The sequence below is a fragment of the Trichosurus vulpecula genome, chromosome 7 (assembly GCF_011100635.1).
Source record: "Trichosurus vulpecula isolate mTriVul1 chromosome 7, mTriVul1.pri, whole genome shotgun sequence".
Classification (NCBI taxonomy): domain Eukaryota; kingdom Metazoa; phylum Chordata; class Mammalia; order Diprotodontia; family Phalangeridae; genus Trichosurus; species Trichosurus vulpecula.
Genome location: NC_050579.1, coordinates 48,311,434 through 48,336,189, shown reverse-complemented (window position 1 = coordinate 48,336,189; position 24,756 = coordinate 48,311,434). Strand labels below are relative to the sequence as shown.

General features: G+C 42.9%; 1 protein-coding gene across 2 annotated transcripts in view; it reads left to right on the top strand.

Annotated features, from left to right (window-relative positions):
• Positions 1 to 24,492, top strand: part of CHD1L (chromodomain helicase DNA binding protein 1 like) — a 58,577-nt gene extending 34,085 nt beyond the window's left edge. For both annotated transcript variants that reach the window (XM_036768616.1, XM_036768617.1), the window contains exons 11-23: positions 1,192 to 1,265; positions 3,649 to 3,759; positions 6,548 to 6,662; positions 7,307 to 7,460; positions 9,734 to 9,899; positions 14,249 to 14,394; positions 15,578 to 15,741; positions 16,528 to 16,733; positions 17,619 to 17,717; positions 19,956 to 20,026; positions 21,580 to 21,694; positions 22,574 to 22,682; positions 24,219 to 24,492. In XM_036768616.1, the coding sequence (XP_036624511.1) occupies positions 1,192 to 1,265; positions 3,649 to 3,759; positions 6,548 to 6,662; positions 7,307 to 7,460; positions 9,734 to 9,899; positions 14,249 to 14,394; positions 15,578 to 15,741; positions 16,528 to 16,733; positions 17,619 to 17,717; positions 19,956 to 20,026; positions 21,580 to 21,694; positions 22,574 to 22,682; positions 24,219 to 24,297 (1,609 nt within the window). In that variant the 3' untranslated portion in view covers positions 24,298 to 24,492. The remainder of the gene's footprint in view (positions 1 to 1,191; positions 1,266 to 3,648; positions 3,760 to 6,547; positions 6,663 to 7,306; positions 7,461 to 9,733; positions 9,900 to 14,248; positions 14,395 to 15,577; positions 15,742 to 16,527; positions 16,734 to 17,618; positions 17,718 to 19,955; positions 20,027 to 21,579; positions 21,695 to 22,573; positions 22,683 to 24,218) is intronic.
• The last annotated feature ends 264 nt before the right edge of the window (positions 24,493 to 24,756 follow it).

Here is a 24,756-nt window from a genome sequence, read left to right as displayed (position 1 = left end):
GATTTTAGGACTCTGTTACAGCGGAATGTAGGTGGTGTATTGCTATAGTGAATTCCCTCTCACTGGGGAATGGGAGGGAATAAGTATTTACATGGGGTCTCCTATGAGCTGGGCGCTGTGCTAAGCAATTTACAAATATTACCTCTTTTGATCCTTACAACAACCCTAGGAAGCGAGTGCTATAACTGTCCCCATTTCACAGTTGAGGCAAACAGGTTAAGTGACTTGCCCAGGGTCACACAGCTAGTAAGTGTCTGAAGCTGGATTTGAACGCAGGTCTTTCTGGCTACAGGCCTAGTGCTCTATCCGCTATGCCACCAGCCACCCCTCAGTCTTTAAGCAAATGCTGGGTTACCTCCTGTTGGGAATAAAGAAGGTAAAGATTGAATTAAATGACTTCTGAGCCCTTGGCTACCACTAGAATTCTTTGACTCCATTAGCCTTAGCCAGAATGTTGTTTCGTTTCTGTCTTACATTTTAGTCAGTCATTTAATAAGCACTTTGGACTGTTTTGCTATTTGAAGAGCATCATGTTAGATGCCAGAGGAAATAAATCATAGAGGTGGGGAGCCTGTGGCCTTGAGGCCACACATGGCCCTCTAGGTCCTCAAGTGTGTCCCTTTGACTGAATTCAAACTTCACACAACAAATTGGATTCAGTCAAAGGGTCGTACTTGAGAACCTTGAGGGCCACATGTGGCCCTGACGCCACAGGCTCCCCACCCCTGAAATAAGACATTTAATTAAGTGGGTGAATAGACTCAAACCCAGATAATTGTAATAGAAAATATTGAATGAGTGCCTCAGAGAGGTGCAGAAGAGTCCAGAGTTTAATGAATCCAGAAAAGAAAGCTTGATGTAGGAGGTAGCATTTGAGTTGGGCTTGAAAGAATGGGTCAGAATTCTATAGGTGAAGAGAAAGAAGGGCACTCCTGGTAGGAGGAACAGTGTGAACAAAAGTACAGAGATAGGAAAATGCAAGGCCTGCTGGTGGGCAGAGAATCCAGTTTGGCTGGATTGTGGGATATATAGCTAGAAAAAGAGAGGTGTTGGCTTGTGGAGGTCCTTCAAGGAGACAGTGCTGAGTGGGATCTGAGGGTCAAGGGGGATTTCTTTAAAGATTGCTTTGCCAGATCATGCTGGGGCACTGCCATGGGAAATGACAGGATCGCCTTTTCCCTCTTCTTGCAGAGACCACCGTGTGCTGCTCTTCTCCCAGATGACCCACATGCTGGATATTCTTCAAGACTACATGGATTACAGAGGTAATTTCTCTTGGCCACCACACTGGCCAGGCTGTGATCAGACCTCACAGTTTGGTTGGGTTCTCCATGGCACAGGAGCGAGGATGGGGTGAGGGGGCAGGGAGGAGAAGTAATGGGGGAAGGGAGAGGAAAGAAGCACTAATGAAAAGGAAGATGCTCTGCTTTGCTCCCTGGAAACACTGAGGGGGCTGTTATTTAATGATTGAATGAAAGAGGCAGCTTAAAACCAAAGGAAGGTAATGATTAAAGAGAAAGAAAGTTGTGGGCAGGATTTGTGACCCTATGTTAGACGGTAGGCAGAAATCAGCATTTAGAGATGATGTTGGTGGCGGTCCAGGGCAGGGCACCTCTGTGGCCCTGCTCCTTTTCCCCATCAGCATCCCAGCTCTCTGGTTGTCCATGAGTCTTTCACATTATCAGCTGATGCTGCTTCCCCAGTTCACAAGGGTCCCCTGAATTTCAGGACACTACCCAGGCAAAATCACAGGGGTTTCCTCTACTCTTATCTGCTTTCCTATTCCCCAGTCATGGCATACCAGTGTCTTTTATGTTGACACAGAATTTGCTGTGGTCCCTGGGAGACTTCCCCAGGAATTCTGAATACAGACTCATCCCACCTGGGCCGCCCCAAGTGGAAGTTAGCAGGATGAAAAGATCCCATGGGTGGAGGAGGAGTGCATATGGTGGCTATTGGAGCAGGAATACGGTGCTCCCAGGGGATCCCAGTAACAGATACAAGGGTTAACTGTTTCACAAATTACAAATTATCTTATTATTAATTCTGGTCCTTGGCCCCAAATCCAGAACACTTAACTTATCCACCTGGGCGATACCCCCACCTAACATTTTTCTGCTCTGATTTAGCTATAATGTCAACTCATTTCCATTTCCCACATAAGGGATTGGATGACCGGAGCTTGCTCCTCTTTGTGAATTGGCTTCTCCAGCTCTCAATTGTTGCTTGGCCCAGAATCTTCTTCTTACAGCCCTCAGCTCAGTCCTCTTTGGGTACCTTCCTTTCAACCTCCTGACCTGGGAAAGTACTCTGAGCTTGTACCTCCAGAATGCACTTAGCACAGTGCCTGACACATAGTAAGCACTTAATAAATGTTCATTGATTGATGATGTATGGCTCCCTTACCCAGAATAACTCGCTCTCTACTTCTCTAGCCACACTCCCAATTCCCTACTCTTAGCCAACCTAAGTTAATGGACAAATCAGAGCCAGTACTTACTGGATACCTTTTTCCCTTTACCATATCAGGGTGACAATTTGGGTACCCTCCCCTTTTTTGGTGGATGCAGAGGGCAAGGTTTGTTGCAGTAATTATCATAACCAACATTACAGCAGCCAGTGGCATTACTAAGGCTGTCTCACCCTTTCAGGGGTTGGGCAGGGGCATTTTGCCACAGTCCCAGAGCAGATACTTCAGAGTAGATCTCCACAATCTTAATTAAATTAAATTAAAATAAACAGCACCTTTTGTGAGCAGGGACATGTTAAGCCTTCTTGGTTAGCCTTTACACCCAGTATTCTTTTGTATTTGTGGATGAAAAGCATGTAATCAGAATCCCTATGCCTGACCGTGCGAAGAAGGGAAAGGAAGAAGGACTCTTCATTATTAGGGACAGTGTTGATGAAAGAGGTCAAGGGTATAGGTGATAGGGAAAGGAATAGCAAGGTAGTATAGTGTATGGGATGATAGGCTTGGAGTCAGGAGGCCTGAGTTCAAATCTTGCCTCAGGTACTTAAGAGCTGTGTGACTCTGGGCACAGAGGCTGCCTGCCTCAGCCATGTCATCTATGAAATGGGGATAGTAACAGCACCTACATGCCAGGATTGTTGTGAGGACCAAAGGAGATAGCATCTGTAAAGTGCCTTGTAAGCTTTAAAGTGTCCTCTGTATGTTGGCTATCATCATCTTTGGCCACTTCTCAATTTTCTAAGTTAACAGTACAATTGGAGTCATTTATTCAGCATCCAGCAAACTAGGTGTTCCTCGTAGGGAAGGTACTTTTAGGCCTCAGACTCGCACGTCATAGAAATCATAGTAAAACAATTGATACCCCACAGACAGGTCACTTTTATGTAATAGTTGGGGCCTTAAAGGTTGTGCATCAATCAAAATCTTATAAATTATTTTCTAAAACTGGAACAGTTCCCTGTGATCAATCCCTTTGTGAATTAAGGTATCCTTTTACAAACTGAATCACAACTTTTTTTTTTAAATCTGGATTTTCATGTTGGGCTTAATTAAAGCTGAAATACACCTTTGTAAATAAATGGAAGGAGGAAGTTTTGAGAGTGACATTTTTTTTTTTTTGCTATTTCTTCAAGGAGTTCTTGAAATGGTATTTTTTCTTCTGTTTTCTTTCTGGAAAGGCTACAGCTATGAGCGTTTGGATGGGTCAGTGAGAGGAGAAGAAAGACACCTTGCAATTAAGAACTTTGGACAGCAGCCTATATTTGTTTTTCTCCTGAGCACCAAGGCAGGTAAAGCATGAAGCAATTGACTTCCGGTTATTGCCACTTAGCTTCTGTGTTCCCTGGCCACAGGCTCTGCCCCAGTGCCATCCAACTGTCTCATGGGTGTGTGATTGGTCACAAAGGGAACCATGTGCATAACTGTGAATAAATCCGTATTAATCCATCACCACAACCAGAAAAAAAAAATTCATCTTCCACTGATATTGGGTCAACACTGTCTTCACATTCAATAGATTGTATGTTCTTTGAGGGCAGAGATTGTTTCCATTTTGCCTTTGTATCCCCAGCACCTAGAGCAGTGCCTGGTATATAGTAGGTGCTTAAAAAATGCTTATAATTAGTTATGACATCATGTTTATGATGACTGAAATTAGAAAGTTTTTCTAACTGCATCCATGCAGGGTGCAGGTGAGAACATGGACCCAGAGCGAGTTAAGACACAATTGATCCAACCAAGAGCTGAAGCCATCCCATCAGGCAAAGCCATTCCTAATCACTAATTGTACTTTTTGCCATTACTTTTTAACTTTTTTTTTTTTTTTTACTTTTTAACTTTAGGATGACACTTTCAGTATTTAAAAAACTTAGATACTTTTTGTGAAATTTGGTTATTATATATTAGTGACAGTCCAGGTAGTCTGTGGTAATATTAAAAAGAGAAGAAACTTTATTCTTATAGAGAAAGCTTTTTAAAGGCATTAGCTACCAGGCACATTGATTACAATTGCCTCTACTGTTCCTTTAAGTTACTTTCCTATATATTTTCATCCTTTCACTAGAAACTATTAGACTAACTACAGGAAGAAACTACTGGAAAAAGCTATCTACACATTATTTCCACTTTCTCACTTTCACCCTCTTATAATATGGGCTCCATCCCCACCACTCAACTGACACAGCTCCCTCCGAAGTGAACTCTTTATTGCTAAATCAAATCATCTTTTCTCAGTCCTCATCCTTCTTGGCCTCATTGCATGTTCAACCCTGCTGGCCTTCTCTTCCTCCTGAATGTTCTGTCTTTTTGGGTTTTCATTTTGTTTTTTTTTGGCAGGGCAATTGGGGGTTAAGTGACTTGCCCAAGGTCACACAGCTAGTACATGTGTGAAGAGTCTGAGGTTGGATTTGAGCTCAGGTCCTCCTGACTCCAGGGCTGGTGCTCTACTCACTGCGCCACCTAGCTGCCCCTTTTTGGGGTTTTCATGATAGGATGCTGTTCTTTTCCCGCCCATGCAGCAGATCCTTCTTGGTTCCCTGTGCAGCACCCTGGACCCTCTTCTCTTTCTATACTCTCGTGTTCCATTGTTTAGATTTATCAGTCTCTGTGGATTTATCATCTCTGTGCTCGTGGCTCCCAGATCTCCATATCTAGCACTCATCTATCTCCTGATATCTAGTGGGCATCTCCATCTGCCTGCTAGCTAGACATCTCTACCTGGATATCACAGAGTCATCTGTGGATGTGAGCATGATCTCGTCTTTCCATCACCTCTTCCTCCTCCCCGCCCCCCATCCCCTTTCCCTAGTTTTGATCCAAGGTGCCGCCATCTTTCTAGTCAATCTATGAATACAACTTATGAATCAATCTTAACTCTTCTTTCTTTCACTGGCCCTTCTCACCACTCACCTCAGTCAGGCATTCTTGTTCATTCTTTCACCATACATCTCTCAAATGCACCCCCTTGCTTCCATTCAGTTGGCTACCACCATAGTTCAAGTCCATTGCAGTAACTTAATTGGTCTTCTTGCATCTAGTTTCTCCCTTCTCTAATCCATCTTCTAGACAACTGCCAAACTGAAAGTATAGTCTGACTGTGTCACTCTGTGCTCAAAAAACTTCAGTGGTGCCCTGTTGACTCTAGAATCAAATACAGATTCCTCTCTTAAGCATTTAAAAGCCTTCACAGCCTGGGTCCAGTCTATATTTCCAGACTGATTACACTTTTACCCTACTCATACACTCTACTTTCTAGCCTAGGTGGCCTATTTGGTGTTTCCTGTACACTGTGTTTCATTTCCCACCTCAGTATCTTTGCACAGGCAGTCTCCTGTGCCTAGAATGCCCTCCCTCCTCACCCTCAGCTTCCTACAAGATTCAGTTCAAGAGTCACTCCTTCACCCTTTCTTAAAAGAACTGTATTAATTCTGGTTATGCCCTGAATTGACTTCTCTCTGAACATTTATAACCTCAGTAGAATGTAAGCTCCTTCAGTGAGGGCAGGCTCTTTCTTACTTTTGTCTTGGATTCCCTGGGGTGCCTGGCACATAGGAAGCAGGAGAGGCCATTCTGTCTTTTAAGGGCTTAAATCCTCTGATTAGGGTCAAATCCAGAAAAAAGTAATTTTCTGCTTTCTTCTTGGGTAACATTCCCCCGTCCCATCTGGCTAGGAACTTGTGTTTAATGCTAAATTTAAATAAAACAATACTTTTCTTAGCAACACTCCGGTGGTACTGCCTTTATTATGAAATTTCCAGAACTGCTTTGTGAAAGAACTGTTCTCCTCTACCATAGACCACTTTCAACAAAACTTAAATTAGTTTGTTGTTGTTGTTTTTAATGTATATTTCAAGTCGTTTCACGATGCCAGCCTAGGATATGTTGGATCCTCCTGCTCCTTCCTTCTTTCCCCTTCATCTTGGCATAAGGGAGACAGTAGGGGCTCAGTCAGCATTTTGGAACCTCCCGCGCCCTGGAGTGGGGATGGCGGCATCAGAGTGGGAGATGGGCCGGGTCTTTGTTTTATTAATCTGCCTTCCTATCTGTCATCAATCCCACTCTCGATCTTCTGCTTTTCAGGTGGAGTGGGCATGAATTTGACTGCTGCCGATACAGTTATTTTTGTGGACAGTGACTTTAACCCTCAGAATGACTTGCAGGCGATCGCCAGGGCTCACAGAATCGGCCAGAAGAAGTGAGGAATCCAAGCGGCGGTGCCGTCCTGACATCCTTTCCCCTTCCCTTAGTTTTGGGTTCTCTGGCCCATCCTTGTCTGTTGTTCTCTTGGTGGGGGGAAGGGGGATGAAGAGTGAGGATGAAGTGGGGAAGGGCAGTCTGAGAATTAAAGCCCCGAATTTCCTGTTGACTACATCAGTTATTTCATTAACCCATGAAAAGAAGGAATGAAATGATGGACTTATGTCTTTAGGAACCTCCAGAAATATCCATTCCTAGGTAAACTCCACTTAATAAATGAGGTTCTGTGACCGTTAGCTTGTTAAAAATAGCTCTCACCATTTGGGGGACTCCCATAGACAAAGGTTTTCCAGGTGACGGATGAGAACAAATTCCAAAGCAAAAGAACCTCCGTGGCTTCCCCTGGCTTGTGTGAAAGAAATGCCTGAGTAAAATAAATTCAAGATGGAAAGCATATAGAAGTGTAAAGAAAATTTGAGACCATTTTCCAACAAGAATTCAAGCCTTATAAAACATTCCCCATCATTAACTGTGCTCCGAATAGACCTTCTTATTTCCTTTAAGAAATATTAGACTTAAATGCTTCTTGCTTTTGCTTATAGACTTTTCACAGGAAACATTTCTTATGTGTGCCTTACACAGGTCTGTGAAGATTATTCGGCTTATTGGCCGAGATACAGTGGAAGAAATCATCTACAGGAGAGCGGCGTCCAAGCTGCGTCTCACCAACGCCATCATAGAGGGTGGCCACTTGACTCTGGGAATGCAGAAGTCTCCAGCAGCCTCCGACCTGCAGGTGGGGCATATTTGGCCATCCTTCAGATTAGAAAGTGATATGTCATTCCTCTTTGGGTGAGGGTACAGATGAAGAGGCCAGTTCAGAATCAACCCTCCCTCCTAAACTACGAACACAGAAAGACTCTTCTTTTAGCACAGAGATTCTTAACCTGGAATCTGTGAATTTGGTTTTTAAAAAATATCTTTATAACTATATGTCAGTATACTTTAGTTTTCTTTGGAATCCCATGTATTTTATCTATTCTGGAAAGAGGTCCGTAGAATTCATCAGACTGTCAGGGAGCTCAGGGTCACAAAAAAGGTTAAGGACCTCTGTTTCAGCATATGTAGCCAACATTTTATTTCATCCTATTTAGTTGGATAAAACGTGACCTGGGCATTATGATGGAGAATGAGAAGTGTTCAAGATACCATTCAAGAAATAAGGAATCCAAAACAAATTAAAAACTCTTGGAACTAAGAAACTGATGGAGAATTTTAGGATGGCCTTCTCTAGAAAGATGGGGAAGAGGACAAAGATGACGGTTTAATATTTAGACAGGCAGGTGGAGAATTGGCAGAGTGGTGGCACCTGTGCCTTCTCAGGTCAGGCCAACCTTCAGCATGCATAGTCTGAGCGTGCATATTAACATCACATTTTATGGATGAGGAAACCGAAGCTCTGTACAAAGTCTTATGGTGACCCAAGGGCAGAGGGACTTGGCAAGTTGAACACAGTATCATGAGATTTGGGATAGAATCGGTGGCTGAGCATGGACCCACCACACTGGAAGCAGGATGTGCCCGCTGCCAGGACAGCCTGTCAGTGCTGCTTAGGTGTCCCCTCTAAGCTGTTGGTCTAAGTGCTAGAATGTTGATTCTGTCTTAAACTGCACTGCCATAGCGTTTGACTTTGGGCAATGCCTCAGTTTCTCTCTATGTAAAAGGGCAGTTCATTCAGCAGATATTTATGTTGAACACAAGTTATGTTCACATAATGGCTGAGCATTGTATGGGACACAGAGATATGTCAGGTATGGTCTTTACCTTCAGGGAGTTTTCAATCTTTGGGGAGATTGGGCAGTATTATTTCTCTACACCATACATTGCTCCCTCACTGGTTTTCTTCATTACCTCTTTATAAACAACTTCGTTATTCTGGGGCTTAGTTTTCTCCACTTTAAAATAAAGGGATTGGGCTGCTTGGACCTAGTGTTTTCTTGAAATCCCTCTGTAGACAGGTGTACAGGCTCATGGCTAATCTGACTTCCCATTTTCACTTCTCTCTCCTTAGCTCTTTGGTCTCCAGGTTTTAAGCCAATGAGAACCACCCTTCTAAGGCCATAGAGGGTGACGTAGTCCACAATAGGAAATTTAGATGATTGAGCAGTCTTGGGTATAGTGTTAAGTTTAGAAACAATGGTCTAGATCAGTGGTGTCACACTCACGTAGAAAAGGAGGCCACTGAACTGTACATAAGGATCCCCCTGGGCCACAGATGGACTTCAAAAACCACCTGTTGACTTTTTTTATCATTGTTCAGTTGTTTTGGTCACGTCCACCTCTTCATGACCCCATGGAGGGTTTGGTGGAGGTACTAGGATAGTTGGCCATTTCCTTCTCCAGCTCATTTGACAGATGAGGAAACTGAGGCAAACAGGGTTAAGTGACTTGCCCAGGGTCACACAGCTAGCAAATGTCTGAGGCCATATTTGAATTCAGGAAGATGAGTCTTTTTGACTCCAGGCGCAGGGCTCTGTGCACTGTGGCACCACCTAGCTGTCCCAATATTAATATTATCTGTGTTTTATTATATATTTATTTATTTGGTTAGATATTCCCTAATTACATTTTAACCCGGTTCGGGCTGCACCAGGGACTGTTGTGGGTCGTATGCAGTCTGTGAGCGGTATATTTGACATGCCGACGCTAGGCGATCTATAGAAGGTCTTTCTAGTTCTTCCATTCCATGATTCTATTGTCTTTAACAGTCACATCCAGAAATATGAATGGCAAAATGTTGTCGGTATTTTGTGGATGAAGAAATTGAGGCTCAGGAGGGCTTTGACAAGCCCCAGGCTTCTGTCTAGTAAGTGAGAGAGCTCCCACTGTCCCTCGGGGGTCATGGCTTAGTGCAGGGTCATTTCCATCAAGCCTTGCCTGAGCATAGGCTTTGGGGGTGGGATGGGATGGAGGTATCAGGTGTGCCTCCTGGCAAACCATCATCACCTTCTGGTGTACCCATTTACAAAGACAACCACTTGGTCTTTTTATTTGCTTTCTCCATGAAAGTTGAGTGAGATCCTCAAGTTTGGCTTGGACAAACTGCTCTCTTCTGAGGGAAGTACCATGGAAGAGATTGACCTGGAGTACATCCTGGGTGAAAGCAAGGATGGCAAGTGGACTGCAGATGCCTTCCCTGCCTCAGAAGAGGAAAGCCAAGAAGAAGAGGCTGAAAGTAAGTCCTAGAGTGTGGCGGGAGCAAATTATCAGACTCCCAACCCTGGAGCCCGGACATGAGCTTCGGAGTTAACACATGCAAAGTAGACGTGACTCCAGGGAACTGGGTGGGACGTTCCCTATCATTGCTTGGGGGCAGCTCTGGAATGTTTACTGTCCCATAGGCATGGCTTACCTGCTCCCAGCTCTGAAGTTTGTGCCTACTGGTACCTTTGTTTAAAATGCCTTCTATTTCCTCTCCACCAAATCCTGTTCTTGCAGAACTGGAAAACACCATCTAACCCAGACGTACCAAGAATCCCTTCTTCAGCATCCCCAGCAAGTGGGCTCCACTTTTCCTGTGAGGGCCCTGAATAAGGGGGAAGCCTCTGCTTCTGGAGGCAGCCTGTTCACTGTTGAACAGCTCTGGCTGTTAGGAAATGTGTCCTGTTGCAGAGTGGAATGGACCGCCTCAGGAAACACTGAGAGTCTTTGAGGGAGGCTGAATGGCTTGTTTAGGATTTTATACAGGGTGCCTACGTGGATCTGAGAGGGACTAGATGGCCTTGGAGGCACCTTCCGAAGTCTCTGAAGTTCTGTGAGTCTTATGAATGGTGCTTAGCAACACTCTAGGAATAAACCCTTTCCTGGGCTGCATTTGTAGAAGGGTGTTGTCCAGAGGAAGTGATGGGTAATGATCTCAGTGCATCCTGCTTTGACTCAAACACATTTAGTATATTAGGTCTAATCGTGGAAGGCACATTTTAGGAGGGTCGTTGGCATAGTGGGGCATTTCAGAATCAGAATTCTGAATCAGAAATTCAGAATTTCATGGAAGGGATGGTTAAGTGAATCAATCACTAGTGATTACCCTGGAAAGCAGGGAGCCATGAAGTCTGTCTTCAGATATCTAAAGAGCTGTTGCATGGAATAGGGATTAGAATTGTTCTTTGTAGTTCCGGAGGACATAATGTGTCTTAATTACTGTTGTTTGTTGTTGTTCAGTGGTTTTTCAGTCACGTATGACTCTTCATGACCCTGTTTGGGGTTTTCTTGGCAAAGATACTGGAGTGGTTTGCCATTGCCTTCTCCACCCTATTTTACAGATGAGAAAACTGAGGCAGACAAGGTTAAGTGATTTTCCCAGGGTCACACAGTTAGTAAGTATCTAAGGCTAGATTTGAAGTTAGGTCTTCCTGACTCCAGGCGCAGCACTCTATTCATCATGTGACCTAGCTGCCCTAAAGTTACAGAGAGGCAGATTTTGGTTCAACATAAGAAAGAATTTCCTAACAATTAGAGCTGTCTGAAAATGACTATATGGGCTTTCTTCAGAGGTAGTGAGTTCACTGTAACTTAAAAGTGTTCAAGCAAAGGCCAGATGACCATTGGCTGGAATATTTTATTAGAGATTCATGCATTTTTCAAGGGATTAGAATGGATACCCTTGTAGGTCTTCCATCTCTGTGAGATTTGAGCACAACCAGTAAAAAGCATTTTTTATTTTCATTGACTCATGTTCCTTTATTGGTTTGTTCAGGTATGCATCATTGAACATTATACCAGCCAAAGGGCTGTTGAGTATGTGTATATAATCTTACAAACTGCAACAAATATTATATGTCTTCTACAAGTTCATTTGCAAATTGGCTCTTGGCAAATTGAAAAGCCAATGGTGATTAGCTTCTAAAGCTGACGCATATGTTAACAGGTCAGAAATTTGATTTTGCTGACATAGGAACTCCTTCCACTAGTACATATTGTGTTGTACCACTTCTATAACTTAGTAGGAAAGTTGTAGGGAGTAGTCTGAGCCTCCTTGGCAGCTAAATGACCTATCCTAGGTCACTGGTCAACTAGTATCGGAGACAAGGGTTTGAGCCCAGGTCAAGTTTATCTGACCCCCAGGCTCAAAATTCCATCCCTATACAACATTGCCTCGTGGCTAAAACATCCTATAGCCAAACTGCTGTACGTTGGCAGCAACAAAAAAAATGTGAAAACTATATGGTTGTGCCAAGTGTGGTGTTACATGCCTGTAATCACTGCTGCTGGGTAGGTTGAGGCTGATGGAATCACTTGAGCTCAGGAGTTCAGAGGTGCAGTTAGGCTAAGCTAATTGGATGTCCACACTAAGTCAGGTACCACTATGATGAGTCCCAGGAAAGGAGGGACCCACAGGAGGGATAAACTGTCTCCAGTCAGAGAAGCAGAAGGTCAGAGCTTCCATGCCCATCCATGGTGGGGTTGGTCTGGGGAGTGGCTTCAGCACTTCCAGCCCCTGGGCAAGGTAGGGAGACCCAGTCTCAGAAAAAAAAAAATCCAGTTGCAATGTAAGTAATTACATAAAACAGAAAAAAAAATTAAATTTAATAAGCTCTATTCTATTTTTCTTGCTTTAGGAGAAACAAATTTGCAAGTTGGGAACTGTCTGTATCATGTGAACTCTGTGTTCATCATATTTGACGCTTCCCTGCCCTTCATATTTTCACTTGTTGACAAGGAGCTTTATCGATGGCTCCTGTGCTGATTTAATTAGAGGGTGCCAATTAGAATTACAGCTACTTGGGCTTGGTTACAAGTGTGAAGTTGTTCCTCTCTTGGGAATGAAAATGGTTTGCTTTCTTAGTCCTTGGAGAAAACAAACTTAGAGCTGATTTTAGTGTGGCTGTGGGTTAAATGTAGCGTTCATTTGGTAAATTGTACTATTATGCATTGTCTGCTCCAGAATCATTATCTCCCAGCCTTGGTTCTCACACAGAAAGCACACGGGGCCCGCACCTCTCCTCACACTTGGACAGTCAGTGTAGACTGTATGTACACTATCAGCCAAGGTTGGGTTGGGTTGTTTTGCTTACCCGTACTTTAGGGTTACAAGAGAGGGTTCTACTGTGCAGGGCAATCGTTGGCAGGCTATATAGTGGTTTTTTTTTAAATATTATTAAAGACTTTCTTTTAAAAAATAAAGTGCATACAACTAGGAGTCAAAAGATTTGGGTTCTAGTCTCACCTTTCACAAACTTAATGTGTGGCCTTGGGCAAGTCATCTGACTTCCACGGGCCTCAGTTTCCTCCTGCCTTTTAGGATATTTTATAGCTATGTGTTCTTCTACGTAACCTCATAGAAATAATGTGAGAATCAAATACAACTAGGTAGTGCGGTGGTTAGAGCCCTGGGCCTAGAGTAGGAAGAAGACCTGAGTTCAGATTTGGCCTCAGACACTTAGCTAGCTATACGACCCTGGGCAAGTCATTTCATCTCTGTCTGCCTCAGTTTCCTCCCCTGTGAAATGGGGATAACACCAGCTCCTACCTCCCAGGGTTGTCAGGAAGATCAAATAAGGTGATCTTTGAAAAGTGCTTCAGAAGCCTTAAATTGCTGTGTTTTGTTATTCATTTCTTTTTCCAGTCATGTCTAACTCTTCACGGCCCCATTTGGGGGTTTTCTTGGCAGAGATGTTGGACAGGTTTGCTATTTCCTTCTCCAGCTCATTTGACAGATGAGGAAACTGAGGCAAACAGGGTTAAGCGACTTGCCCAGAGTCCCACAACTATGAAGTGTCTGAGGTCAGATTTGAACTTGAAGATGAGTCTTCCCAATTCTAGCCATCCAGCACTCTAGCCATCGTGCCTCCTTGCTGCCCAGGATTGCTATATAGATGCTAGGTACTGTTTGTTATTGTCTAGAAATTTGTAAAGTGCTCTACAAATATAAAGCATCGTCATTATCACTTTTAATGTTATCACTTTTATTATTTCTTGGTCTCTCTGCATTCTCTCTTGGCGATCTCCCATTTTTTCTTAAGACTTATCACTTACTCCTCTAATTTTACAGGAGGAAGGACACCCCATTTAGACAGTTATGTTCCAGTCCATATAAAAGTTGTAAAAGGGCATACTTTGGCTGTCCAGTGAACTTTACAACACAGCATGTGTTATCTTGTGGCTCTTCATATCCCTGAGGTTTGAGCTGTTATTTGTCAAATGGATGGTCCTTGGAGTCTCTGAGGAGCCCAGTAATCCATCCAAAGTCACCCTGTGAGTCCAGCCAGTGGACTGGAGAGTAAAATGCAGACCCTGTGAATCCTAATCCAGCCCTCTGGGCTGTCAGCCATGCTGTTTACATTTGAAAGGGCCATCAAGAGGCAATTATCATAAAACATAAGCTCTAGTAAGTGAGAGTATGGTCCAAGGTCCCTGCTCATATTACACAGGCAGGCTCCATTAGGAAACCAGATTCTTTGCTTATCTACGTAGGTGCAGCTGGGTTCTCATGTTTCCCTCTGTCTTATCTCTTACAGAAATTAAGTTGTTTTTCTTTTGTTTCTAGCTTTTCTCCATTTATGGTTTTTGTTTGCTTTTTACAAGGTCATATGTATTTATATGAAGGTAAAGATTATTCTAAAGAGCCAAGTAAAGAAGACAGGAAATCATTTGAGCAACTTGTGGATCTTCAGAAAACCCTTTTGGATGAGATCAATCAAGAGGGGAGGGCACTCCGAAATAAAGGAAGCGTGAGTTCCCTCTGTTTTGGCAAAGGCTGAAGTCTTCTAAGCTACACTTTAGAAAGAGGAAAACAGGATTCTGAAAATTGAAAATGAAGTGGGTGACAGGTTTTGGCTCTGTCATATTTGTGAGAGAGAAATTGATTATCTTTACTTAAATGACTTTATTCAAATGACATACTACATTTTACTGGAGGTCAGATTTCCAATGATCCCAATGCTTCAGAACATAGTGGAAAACCAAAAATGTGCGAAAAACCCTCTGAGCACTGAAGTTGCTCTCATAAAAACCCTTGCCCCCTAGATCCATGAACTTTACTCTGTAAGCTAGGCCCTCAACCCTCACCCAGAGACTATCTGCTTTTACTTTACATACAGTTCTAATGAACATGGCCATTAAATTTGCCAACCCACGACAGGTTAGAAGTAGCATATTAGAAGGGAATAATGGTTGAAATCAAACACTAATAGCTTTGAAAAGCAGCTGCTGATAGCAAGATAGAAGATATTAAAAAAATTAAAAGCACCATATTCTGATGCCCATAGCACAGATGCAAACAGCCCACTGAACCCTAGTAGTTTCTAAGGAAAGATAGTCCTTTATTATAACTGATGAGCGGAGTGGTACTATTGATTCATCATTAAAGGTTAAATTATATTCGGTAACCTTAAAAAGTTAAGGAATGGCATAATATGTTGTAGAAATTTTCCAATAAAAATAGTTAAAATTAAAAGGTTTCAGGTGTTAAAGGGTAAGCTTTGGTCATCTAGAAAATCACCTTCTATTAAATGCCTCATTACTCAGTGATGTGAGATCAGTGAGGCATCGCTGTACTGTCTTTGTTGAATTTAACATTTTGGATAGAGAGAATCCCCTGGTCCATCTGCTCCCACCCCGCCCCCCAAAAAACCCCACCACAACAACCCAGGAGAGCTAGGCATCCTTTTCGCCATAATTATGATACCCACCTGTCATATGTATTTATAGTTAATATCGCCTAGGATCTCTGTTCCTCACTTCCTGTTGTAAACTAGTGTAGACCTACTGTGCTGTGTGAAGTGCTTGCCTTACTGCCTCTGAATCAAAGCCACTGCATTTCAAAGATAAGAGAGATTCCTGCAGGGTCTGGGCGGTTCCTCAGGCTCCCATCACAGTACATAACCACTGGTCTGTTTTCATCCTCATATTTAGGCTCTCATCCCAGGACTTTTGGAAGGGCCTACCAAAAGAAAGCGCATCCTGAGCCAGGAAGAACTAGAGGAGAGACGGAAGAAAAGACAAGAGGCAGCGGCTAAGAGAGTGAGGCTGATGGAAGAGAAGAAGAAGGAAAAGCAAGAGGCACAGCATAGGAAAAAGTACGCGGGTGTCCCACGGCAGACTCAGAGTCAAGCCTGCCTTGCTCTGATCTTAGAAGAAGGGAGCACCATGAGGCTGAGAATGATTTGTAGAGGACAAAGCACGGAGATAATTTTAGCTGCTGTCCTACTTGGGGAAGAGAGATTGAATAACTGCATTAAAAGACATAAAGGCAGGAATACCCTACTTAGCTCAGGGCCTTAGATGGTAGAGGAATTTTCCAAGGGATTGGATTCTGTTGTATTCACCCAAGAGTAAATGACTGTGCTATTTATTCCAATTTTAAAGGTGCAGGAAACTTCTGTGATGCTTCGGGGCCCCATTGGTAGTAGGATAAGTGATTTCTTAAAGGTTGAGCCAAAAATAACTCTCAAAATCCAGTCTGCTTCAGCAAAATGGCCTGAATACTTGGGGGATGCTGGCGTGTCCTGCTGAAACAGACAGATTTAAAGATTGTGTTGGTAATATCCTGACAAAAAGAAGTGAAGAAATTTATATAAACAGCCTTTTCTTCAGGTATGTTTTTAAAGACCAGTGAGAGATAGAGATGGTAGGCACCATCTAAAGATGAATCATTTGGCTATTAGAGATATCAGTATCATTTCTTCTTTTACTTACTTGCAGGCAGACGATAAAGGATATCCTTTATCTGTACAGGTTTCTAGAGTTGTCAGACTACATTTGTGTTTGGCATTTATTATTAGTGAAAGAAGTGTGAAACAGGCCCTAAGGGGAAAACATGTCAGGGGTTTAATTTGCTCTTTTCTTTTATGGATTTGTTTTAGGATGGCATGGTGGGAGTCAAACAATTACCAGTCATCCTGCCTGCCCTCTGAGGAAAGTGAAACAGATGAAGTGGAGGAAGGGAATGATGAGAGCGACATTGAATTCAGTTATGAAGATCAAGACCCGATTTCGATCAATTATGTTAGTGGGGATGTCACCCACCCCCAGGCAGGAGCAGAGGATGCCATCATTGTCCACTGCGTGGGTATGACAAAGCAGGGGGTGGGGTGGGGGGTGTGTTGGGGTGGGGTGGGGGGAATCCCACCCCTCTTTATCATACAGAGCACTAGTGACATAGAGAGAGCATGTGGTTATGAGTAGAGCCCTGACCCAAGAGAAAGGAGGCCAAAGACTTTACTGTGGCTATTGGCTCACTTTGTCACGTGGAGATTGCATCACATTCCTGTTTAGTCTTTGTCCTCTACCAAGTGGGGCAAAAAAAAAAAAATACATCTCCGTTTGAGTAAAATGCTCATTACACTTTTTAGGCAATTGGAAAAATGGAGCATTTTTTGTGGACTTTGGGAACAGACTGATTGTCAGGTTGAATTGTTACAAGGCCTTTTCCCTCTTCTGCTACTATTTACTCCTAGCCCCATGACTGGGAAAGGGGTTGCCTATTTGGATGATTAAATAAGAAAATGAGATTGGAGTACCAAGAGCCCATCTAAGTACCACTGGCCAATTTGGAATTGACCCAACCTGACCCTCTGGACAGAAATCATTGGTTTGTCCAACAATCCTGGATTTACTCTCAGCCAAACAGGATGCCTCCTGGTCAAAGGCAAATACTAGTATTCTAACTGTGCTTTCCTTATTGTTTCATAAGTAACTGTACCCTTTCTTGATCATGGAGGGCACAGGAAAATAGAAGCCCTTACAAGATACTGTTATAGTCCTTCCCAAAGTCACTTCTTTCATAACGGGATTTTGAAGTACTGGTTTCTAGGCACATCTGGCAAGAGCCCAAGTCTCAATAGGAGACCATGCCTCTCTCTGGAAGGACATTCATACTGGGAACCCATTAGAAATGAAGTTATATTTGACTTCCTTTTCCATTAATGACCAGGCATTCTCTTTTCCCCACCAGATGATTCTGGACGCTGGGGCAGAGGGGGTTTGTTCACAGCCTTAGAAGTTCGATCAGGTGAACCAAGGAAAATCTATGAACTAGCAGGGAAGATGAAGGGTAAGAAACAAAGAAAAGAATGAGGTACACAGTAAAGCAGAAGGGGACCCCACCCCACCGCCCCACAGGAGGCAGCTTGCTGTACTAGTGGAAAGAATGTTGAAATGGTGTTGGGGAATCAAGAACTCTCCCAGGTTCTAGTTCTAGTTCTACTCCTTGTTGTGTGTCCTTGGACCTTTTCATCACTATGTCCTCATCTGTAAAATGGGGATGCTCATGCCTGGTCTGCTACTTTACAAGACTCTCATGACATCTTGAATCAGGGTAGATTTGAAAATGCTTTGAAATGTAGTACTCTGAGGTAGAAAAAGACTGGGAAAGATCTTGAATGACTAGTGAGTTTGGGCTTTAGTTGGCAAGCACTAGAGAGCTATTGATGCATTTTGGTCAGAAGATTTATTTGATTGGACCTGTGCATAAGAAAGATGGACCTGGCAGTGATTTGAAGGGAGGATTTATGGGCAAAGGAGACTGGAATCAGTTAGGATTCTGTTGCATTAGTTTCAGGCAAATGGTTGTATGGGCCTTGACAATTGATTGAATATGGAGGAGTGAGAGAGGGAAGAAGGAGTCAAGGGTAACATCAGGGTTTCAAGGATTTGGGAAAGAGCGAATGAATGGTGCTGTCAGTGACAGAAATAGGGTGGTTAAAAGGAGAAGCAGGTTTTGGAGAAAAGAGGACAAGTTGAGGTTTGGACAGGCTGAGTTTGGGGCACTGGTAAGAAATCCAGGTAGAAGTATCCAGCTGTTGGTTGAAACTGTGGGTCAGGAGAGTTTAGTTCTGGGAGGCAACTATGTAGAGATGTTAAGTGCCTTGGAGGAGAGCAGGTGAGATTGTCAAAAGTATGGAGACCTTTGAGAGGGGGAAAGTGTCCCATTAGGGTACAACCTTTGGGAATGCCTGTGTAAAAATGTTGAGAAAAGGGGCCATGACCATCTTTGTGCAGAGCACTGTGGGAGATACAGAAAAACATGGGGCATGATCCCCCCATGCCTTAAATGAGCATTTCCCTCTCATCCATCATTTGTAGTTCTTTTATTTTTTTTACTTAATGGTATTTGTTTGCAATTACATGTAAAGATAGTTTTCAACATTCCATTTTGTAAGATTTTGAGTTCCAAATTTTTCTCTCCCCCTCCCTTCCCTCTCTCCTCCTCAAGACAACAAGCAATGTGATATAGGTTCTATATCTCACTAGTCATTCAAGATCTTTCCCAGTCTTTTTCTACCTCAGAGTACTACATTTCAAAGCATTTTCAAATCTACTCTGATTCAAGATGTCATGAGAGCCTTGTAAAGTAGCAGACCAGGCATGAGCATCCCCATTTTACAGATGAGGACATAGTGATGAAAAGGTCCAAGGGCTAGGCCAGTTCAAAAGCCAAGATATACAGATATAAAAGCTAAATTACCAAAAAGAAGGTATTCCATTGAGCACCAGGAGAATGACTTCCATGGTTCCAGGGGAGGAGACATCACTCATTTTGGGCTGGAGTAGTTAGGGAAGACTAGGCTTTTTGGATGGTTAATGAAGGTAGGAGATATTTTAGGCGGTAGAATGGCATAAGCCAAGGCAGAGAAATGAAAGCGCATAAGCAGAGCAGTCTGGCTAGTTCAAAAGGAAGCCCATTGTGGGGCAGTGGTTTAATTGGGGATAGGTAAGTTTGGCCTGTACTGTGAAGGGCCTTCAATGCTAATCTGAGGATGGTGAATTTTGTCCTGTAGTAAATGAATAGCCGGTGTTAGAGCAAAGGACTGACGTGAAAGTGGTGCTTAAAAGCAATGGTGTCCAACTCCAATAGGGTGCTACGTGTTGACTTAGAAAACCACAAATTAACGTTATCTATGCATTTGTATTTTTATTTATTTTGTTAGACATTTCCCAATTACATTTTAATCTGGTTCAAGCTATACTGGGACTTTGGAGGTGAGTTTGGCACCTGCTTTAGAACATTTATGCAGCATGGATTATCAGGGGAGAGACTAGTGAAAGGGAGACCAACGAAGTATGGCAGCTATGTTAGGAGTGAGGTGATGAGTGCCTGGACTGGAGTGCGGACAGTGGGGCTAAGAAGGTATGGAATGTAGGAATCATTTTGAAAGTATAAACTCACCAGAACTTGGGCATTTATTGGATGTGAGGGTGGAAGGATTGAAGGAAGAGTCTTTATGTGCATAACTATTTCCCACTCCAGTGGCTAATTCAGTGAATCTAATGCTCTGTGGTTTATTAACAGATCTGAGTCTGGGAGGAGTCCTTTTATTCCCTATTGATGACAAGGAGTCTAGAAGCAAAGGACAGGACTTGGTAAGTATCCTGTCATCTCTTATTTTTTAGTTTTGGAGACCAATATAGAGTTCTGGGAGATTTGGAGGACTCTTATAAACTATATTGTCAGAGCTTGGGTTGGGTTTAAATGATTAAAACTGCTATCAAGACATGTTATTTTCCAGGCAGAGTAATGAATGCCAGTGTGATTCTCCTCTTTGTCTCAGGGGAGGGGCGGGTAATTCACATTCTGAGAAACAAAAGTGGAAAAAACTTCAACCATTACTTACCCTGCTACACAACAAGATTCTAACCTTTGAGCCTTAAATGAGCATTTCCCTCTCATCCATCATTTGTAGTTCTTTTATTTTTTTTACTTAATGGTATTTTTTTGCAATTACATGTAAAGATAGTTTTCAACATTCCATTTTGTAAGATTTTGAGTTCCAAATTTTTCTCTTTCCTTCCCTTCCCTCTCTCCTCCTCAAGACAACAAGCAATCTGATATAGGTTCTATATGTACAAAGCCTTTTTCTGCATTAGTCATGTTGTTAAAGAAGCATCAGAACAAAAGGGAGAAACCATGAGAAAGAAAAAAACAAAAAAAGTGAAAATAGTATGGTTCGATCTGCATCTAGACTCTGTAGTTCTTTCCCTGGATATGGTTAGCATTTTCTATCACGCGTCTTTTGGATTGTCCTGGATCATTGCAATGCTGAGAAGAGCTAAGTCTATCATAGTGGATCATCACACAATGTCGCCGTTACTGTTTATAATGTTCTCCTGGTTCTGCTCACTTCACTCAACATCAGTTCATGTAAGCTTTTCCAGGTTTTTCTGAAATCTGACTGCTCATCATTTCTTATAGCACAGTAGTATTCCATCACATTCATATATCCATCTGTAGTTCTTTAGGATCCAGCAAAAGAGGCTGAGAAGGAGCAGTCAGACAGGTAGGAGGAGAACCAGGAGCGAGCAGGGTCATGAAGACCTAGAGAGGAGAAAGTTCCTGGGAGGAGAAGGTGATCAGCAGTGACAAGTGCTGTCACCCAGGAAATTTGTCAGCCTAGCCCAAGGAGAGAGGGGCCTTCTTGATTTCGGTGACTTATGTGGCTGCCATCAAAGCAGTGTCTCCATATCACCCTAAGGAAGCTGCTCCCAGGAAGTAGAGCAGTAATTGTACCAGGAACGAGAGGGTGGTTTATCCAGGGCAGCCACTAGCCCATCCTGTGGCTGTATCCCTATGCAGGTACCGTGGGCAGGCTGAGAAGAGAGTGATGCTGCCTGGCATATTGGCGGCATCTCCACCCAATGGCCCAGAGTATTCAAAACTGTTCCTGCCTCTCTGGTTCTGCTTTTAATGGTTATCCTGAAAGGTGGGAGGGGAGATCTTACAATTGATCTCAAAGCAGGATAAATAAGGAAAGATGGGGGCAAGGGTGATGCAATTACAGATGAGGTGGGGAGTGATGAACAGAGAACTTGGAACATCCAGAAGAGACCAAACCAAAACGATGAGCAGCCACTCCCCGGGAGTCAGGTGGCATGTCTACACTCCCTTAGCAGTGCTGTCTGTGGGCTCTTCTATCTAGTTGGCGTTGATTGTGGCTCAGCACCGGGATCGCTCCAATGCCTTGTCTGGTATCAAGATGGCAGAACTAGAGGAAGGTTTGAAAAAGATCTCTTTAGCTGCAAGGAAAAAGAAGGGTAAGTGTGTTTATATTGGTGCTTTAATAATACCCATATTTCTGTTCTCTGGGTAAAGCAGACTTAGTGTACATGTGTATAAGAGGCCCCACTCATTATTCATGGTAGAGTTGAACCCTGGGGCTAGGGAACAAGCAGGGAACACACCTGATATAACGCCAATGTGCTTTCATGTTTATTATCTCATATAAGCCTCAGAGCAACCCTTTAAAATACTTTTATCCCCATGTTACAGAGAAGAAGACTGAGGCAGAGAGATAAAGTGTGTGCCCAGGATCACACATCGTGTTAGTGGCAAAGCCAGAATTAGAATCCTAAGCTTCTGATTTTAGCCTGTGTTCTTTTTTCCCCCTCCATTGTAGACCCCTGCCTCTTAAAGTAATTTGTCCACCTTCAAAAAGTCTAGAAACCTTAAGCCACTCTGCTCCCATGTCACGAAATGAGGCCCTAAGTGGGGTAGTAGGACAAGTTTTCTGTAACTCATTTTCAGGTACTGGGAGCGTTATGCTCATCTTAGTATTATTTTGACCACCAGAAAAGTATATGATAGGATGACAGTAATGCAGATATTAAGCCTGACAGCAAATCTTTGAAGCAAACTCTTGAACTAATTAAATCTGGCTTCTGTGGATGTATCTCTCACAGTTGGTTGAGTTGATTGACTCATAAGAAAATCATTGCGTATCTTAGTTAACATCTCCAACTTTATTTCTGGATGCACATTGGATTTCCAGTTCACGTAGACTTATTTCTGGGTTCAGAGAGTCTACCGTGATTTCTGTAAAGTGGGAGTTTTTGTATCAGCTCTGGCTTAGACTGCAAATCCATTAGTCAGCTTCCGATGAATTGGTTTATTCATATTTATTTGTTCTTTTATAGCAAGCGTCCATCTTCCACGCATCGGACATGCTACCAAAGGATTTAACTGGTATGGTACAGAGCGCCTCATACGGAAACATTTAGCGGCAAAAGGTGTCTCAACTTATGTGTATCCTTTCTCTTGGTCATTAAGAATACTTGTTCTTCAGGGACGAAAACAGTGTCATCCAACTGACAAACATAATGCAAATTATTTCTCTTGAGAGAGATGATATAGTATGCATATTTATTAAAAAGTCAGTTAGTGAAAATTACATATTGTGTTGGTATCTACACAATGCCCTACAAATTAAAATGGCCCTTTCACTACTCTACAGAATGAGCCATTTGTGGTCCATCTGTAGGCTTCTTTCCTGCTGAGTGTTTCTCTGATTTCCAGCAGCTGAGCTGGCCACTCAGAAATCACAGCACTGTCAGGGAAGGAAGGAAATTCTGCACTGGAAGTTGTTGTGGTTATATCAGAGTTATCTCCTCTTTATTCTTCAGAGAGAGACATCAGAAAGCATCTTCTGACTTGGAAATATGTAGGTGGTGGACATCCACTCAACCACCCCTTGGGGGCATAAACAACTAAACCAAAAGGCAGGGTAGAGATGGGTGTGGGGGGAGACATGGGGTTCAGTGGATCAGGGCTTAAACCAACCTTCGTCATCTTGGACTTCAGTGCTTCAGACACATGTTGAATGTTATGTTCACAAAACGTAAAGATGGCAGAGTGAGTTTTATTTTGGGGGAAAAAAATCAAACTTATCTTACTATGTCTGAAAGTGAAAGGAATTGACAGGCAATATTCACATCTCCTAAGTTGTAGTTGTTCAGTCAGTCGTGTCTGACCCTTCGTGACCCCCATTTGGGGTTTTCTTGGCAAAGATATTAAAGTGGTTTGCCATTTTCCTATTCCAGTTCATTTTACAGATGAGAAAACTGAGGCAAGCAGGGTGAAGTGACTTGCCCAGGGTCATATGTTTTGGTTGGTGGGCCATATTCAGTTTCCTCAATCCAGCATTAAGAAGGAGCAGAGAGCCCTCGCCAACTACTGTTGTATAGATAGAAGTGAGGTTTGATCCGATTGCTACATAGATTCAGAGTACGCATCCTTTTACTCAGGAGAGACTCACATACCTTTCAGCTCACTATACAAAATGATTTCAGTGCACAAGGTGTACTTCAGAGGCCTGAGTACTTTCTTCATCAGAGATTGCAGCTCCTCCATAACTTAGGAAATAGTCTCTAAAAGTTGCCACTGCCCCCAAATTGGTCACCCTATATCCAGCCTTGTGATGAGCTTTTCTGAGCTTAGGTTTGTCCTCAGGTAACAGACATACGGGCTGTCATGGGACCTGTCCTCCACTCCTTTCCAGCTTGGTAACACTTGCCAGAACTTGTAGTGTCTTAGCAATGGGTATAAGAACCCATGGTTCCCAGCATGCCACAACAAGGCATCAGAATGCAATCTACATAACAGTAGTAATAAGTACTGATAATAGATGCCAATAATAATTATGGTAAGTTAAATTAAAATGAGAGCGAAGAGGAGTCATCATTTTGGAGAAGTTTCCAGAATCTCATACCTAAAACACTGGTTGGTTTTGTTATATTCTTATGTTACATTTTGCAGCATTTCTTCCTTGACAACCTTTATCAGGTATTACTTTCCTAGGAATAAGGCCCTTTCTACTTATTCACAACCATCTGCATCGTCCGCAAGGTCTGTGGTGCCATGACACTTGCCTGAGCCCCAAGGTCTCTTTTGAAAAGAACAGTAAGACAAGCCACAACCTTTCAGAGCTGCTGAAGAATATTTCCAGAAGAAAGCAAAATAATGAAATATTTTATTTTACGAGTTCTAAATTGTTTCCATTCTATTTTTGTAATGTAGAAGTGCACAACCTATTAGGGGAAACCATGTTGGCAGTTTACTAGGGGCCCATATTCAACACTTTATTTCCATAAGCATTTGCATACAGTAATAATTTTGCTAATTTAAAGTTGCCCTCGTTTTTTTCCCTCTCCTTTCAGGCTGTTTTCCCATCCATTGCTGTAATTTCCTTAGAAAGACAAAGGTAGAGAAAGAAGCTGTAGGAGAGGGGAGAGAGCGCCACGTTCATGGCTTCCTCTGCTTCTGTCTAGAGCAGCATGCTCAGGTGACTCTGGCACAGATCTCTTGCATTGTACATCTTGAC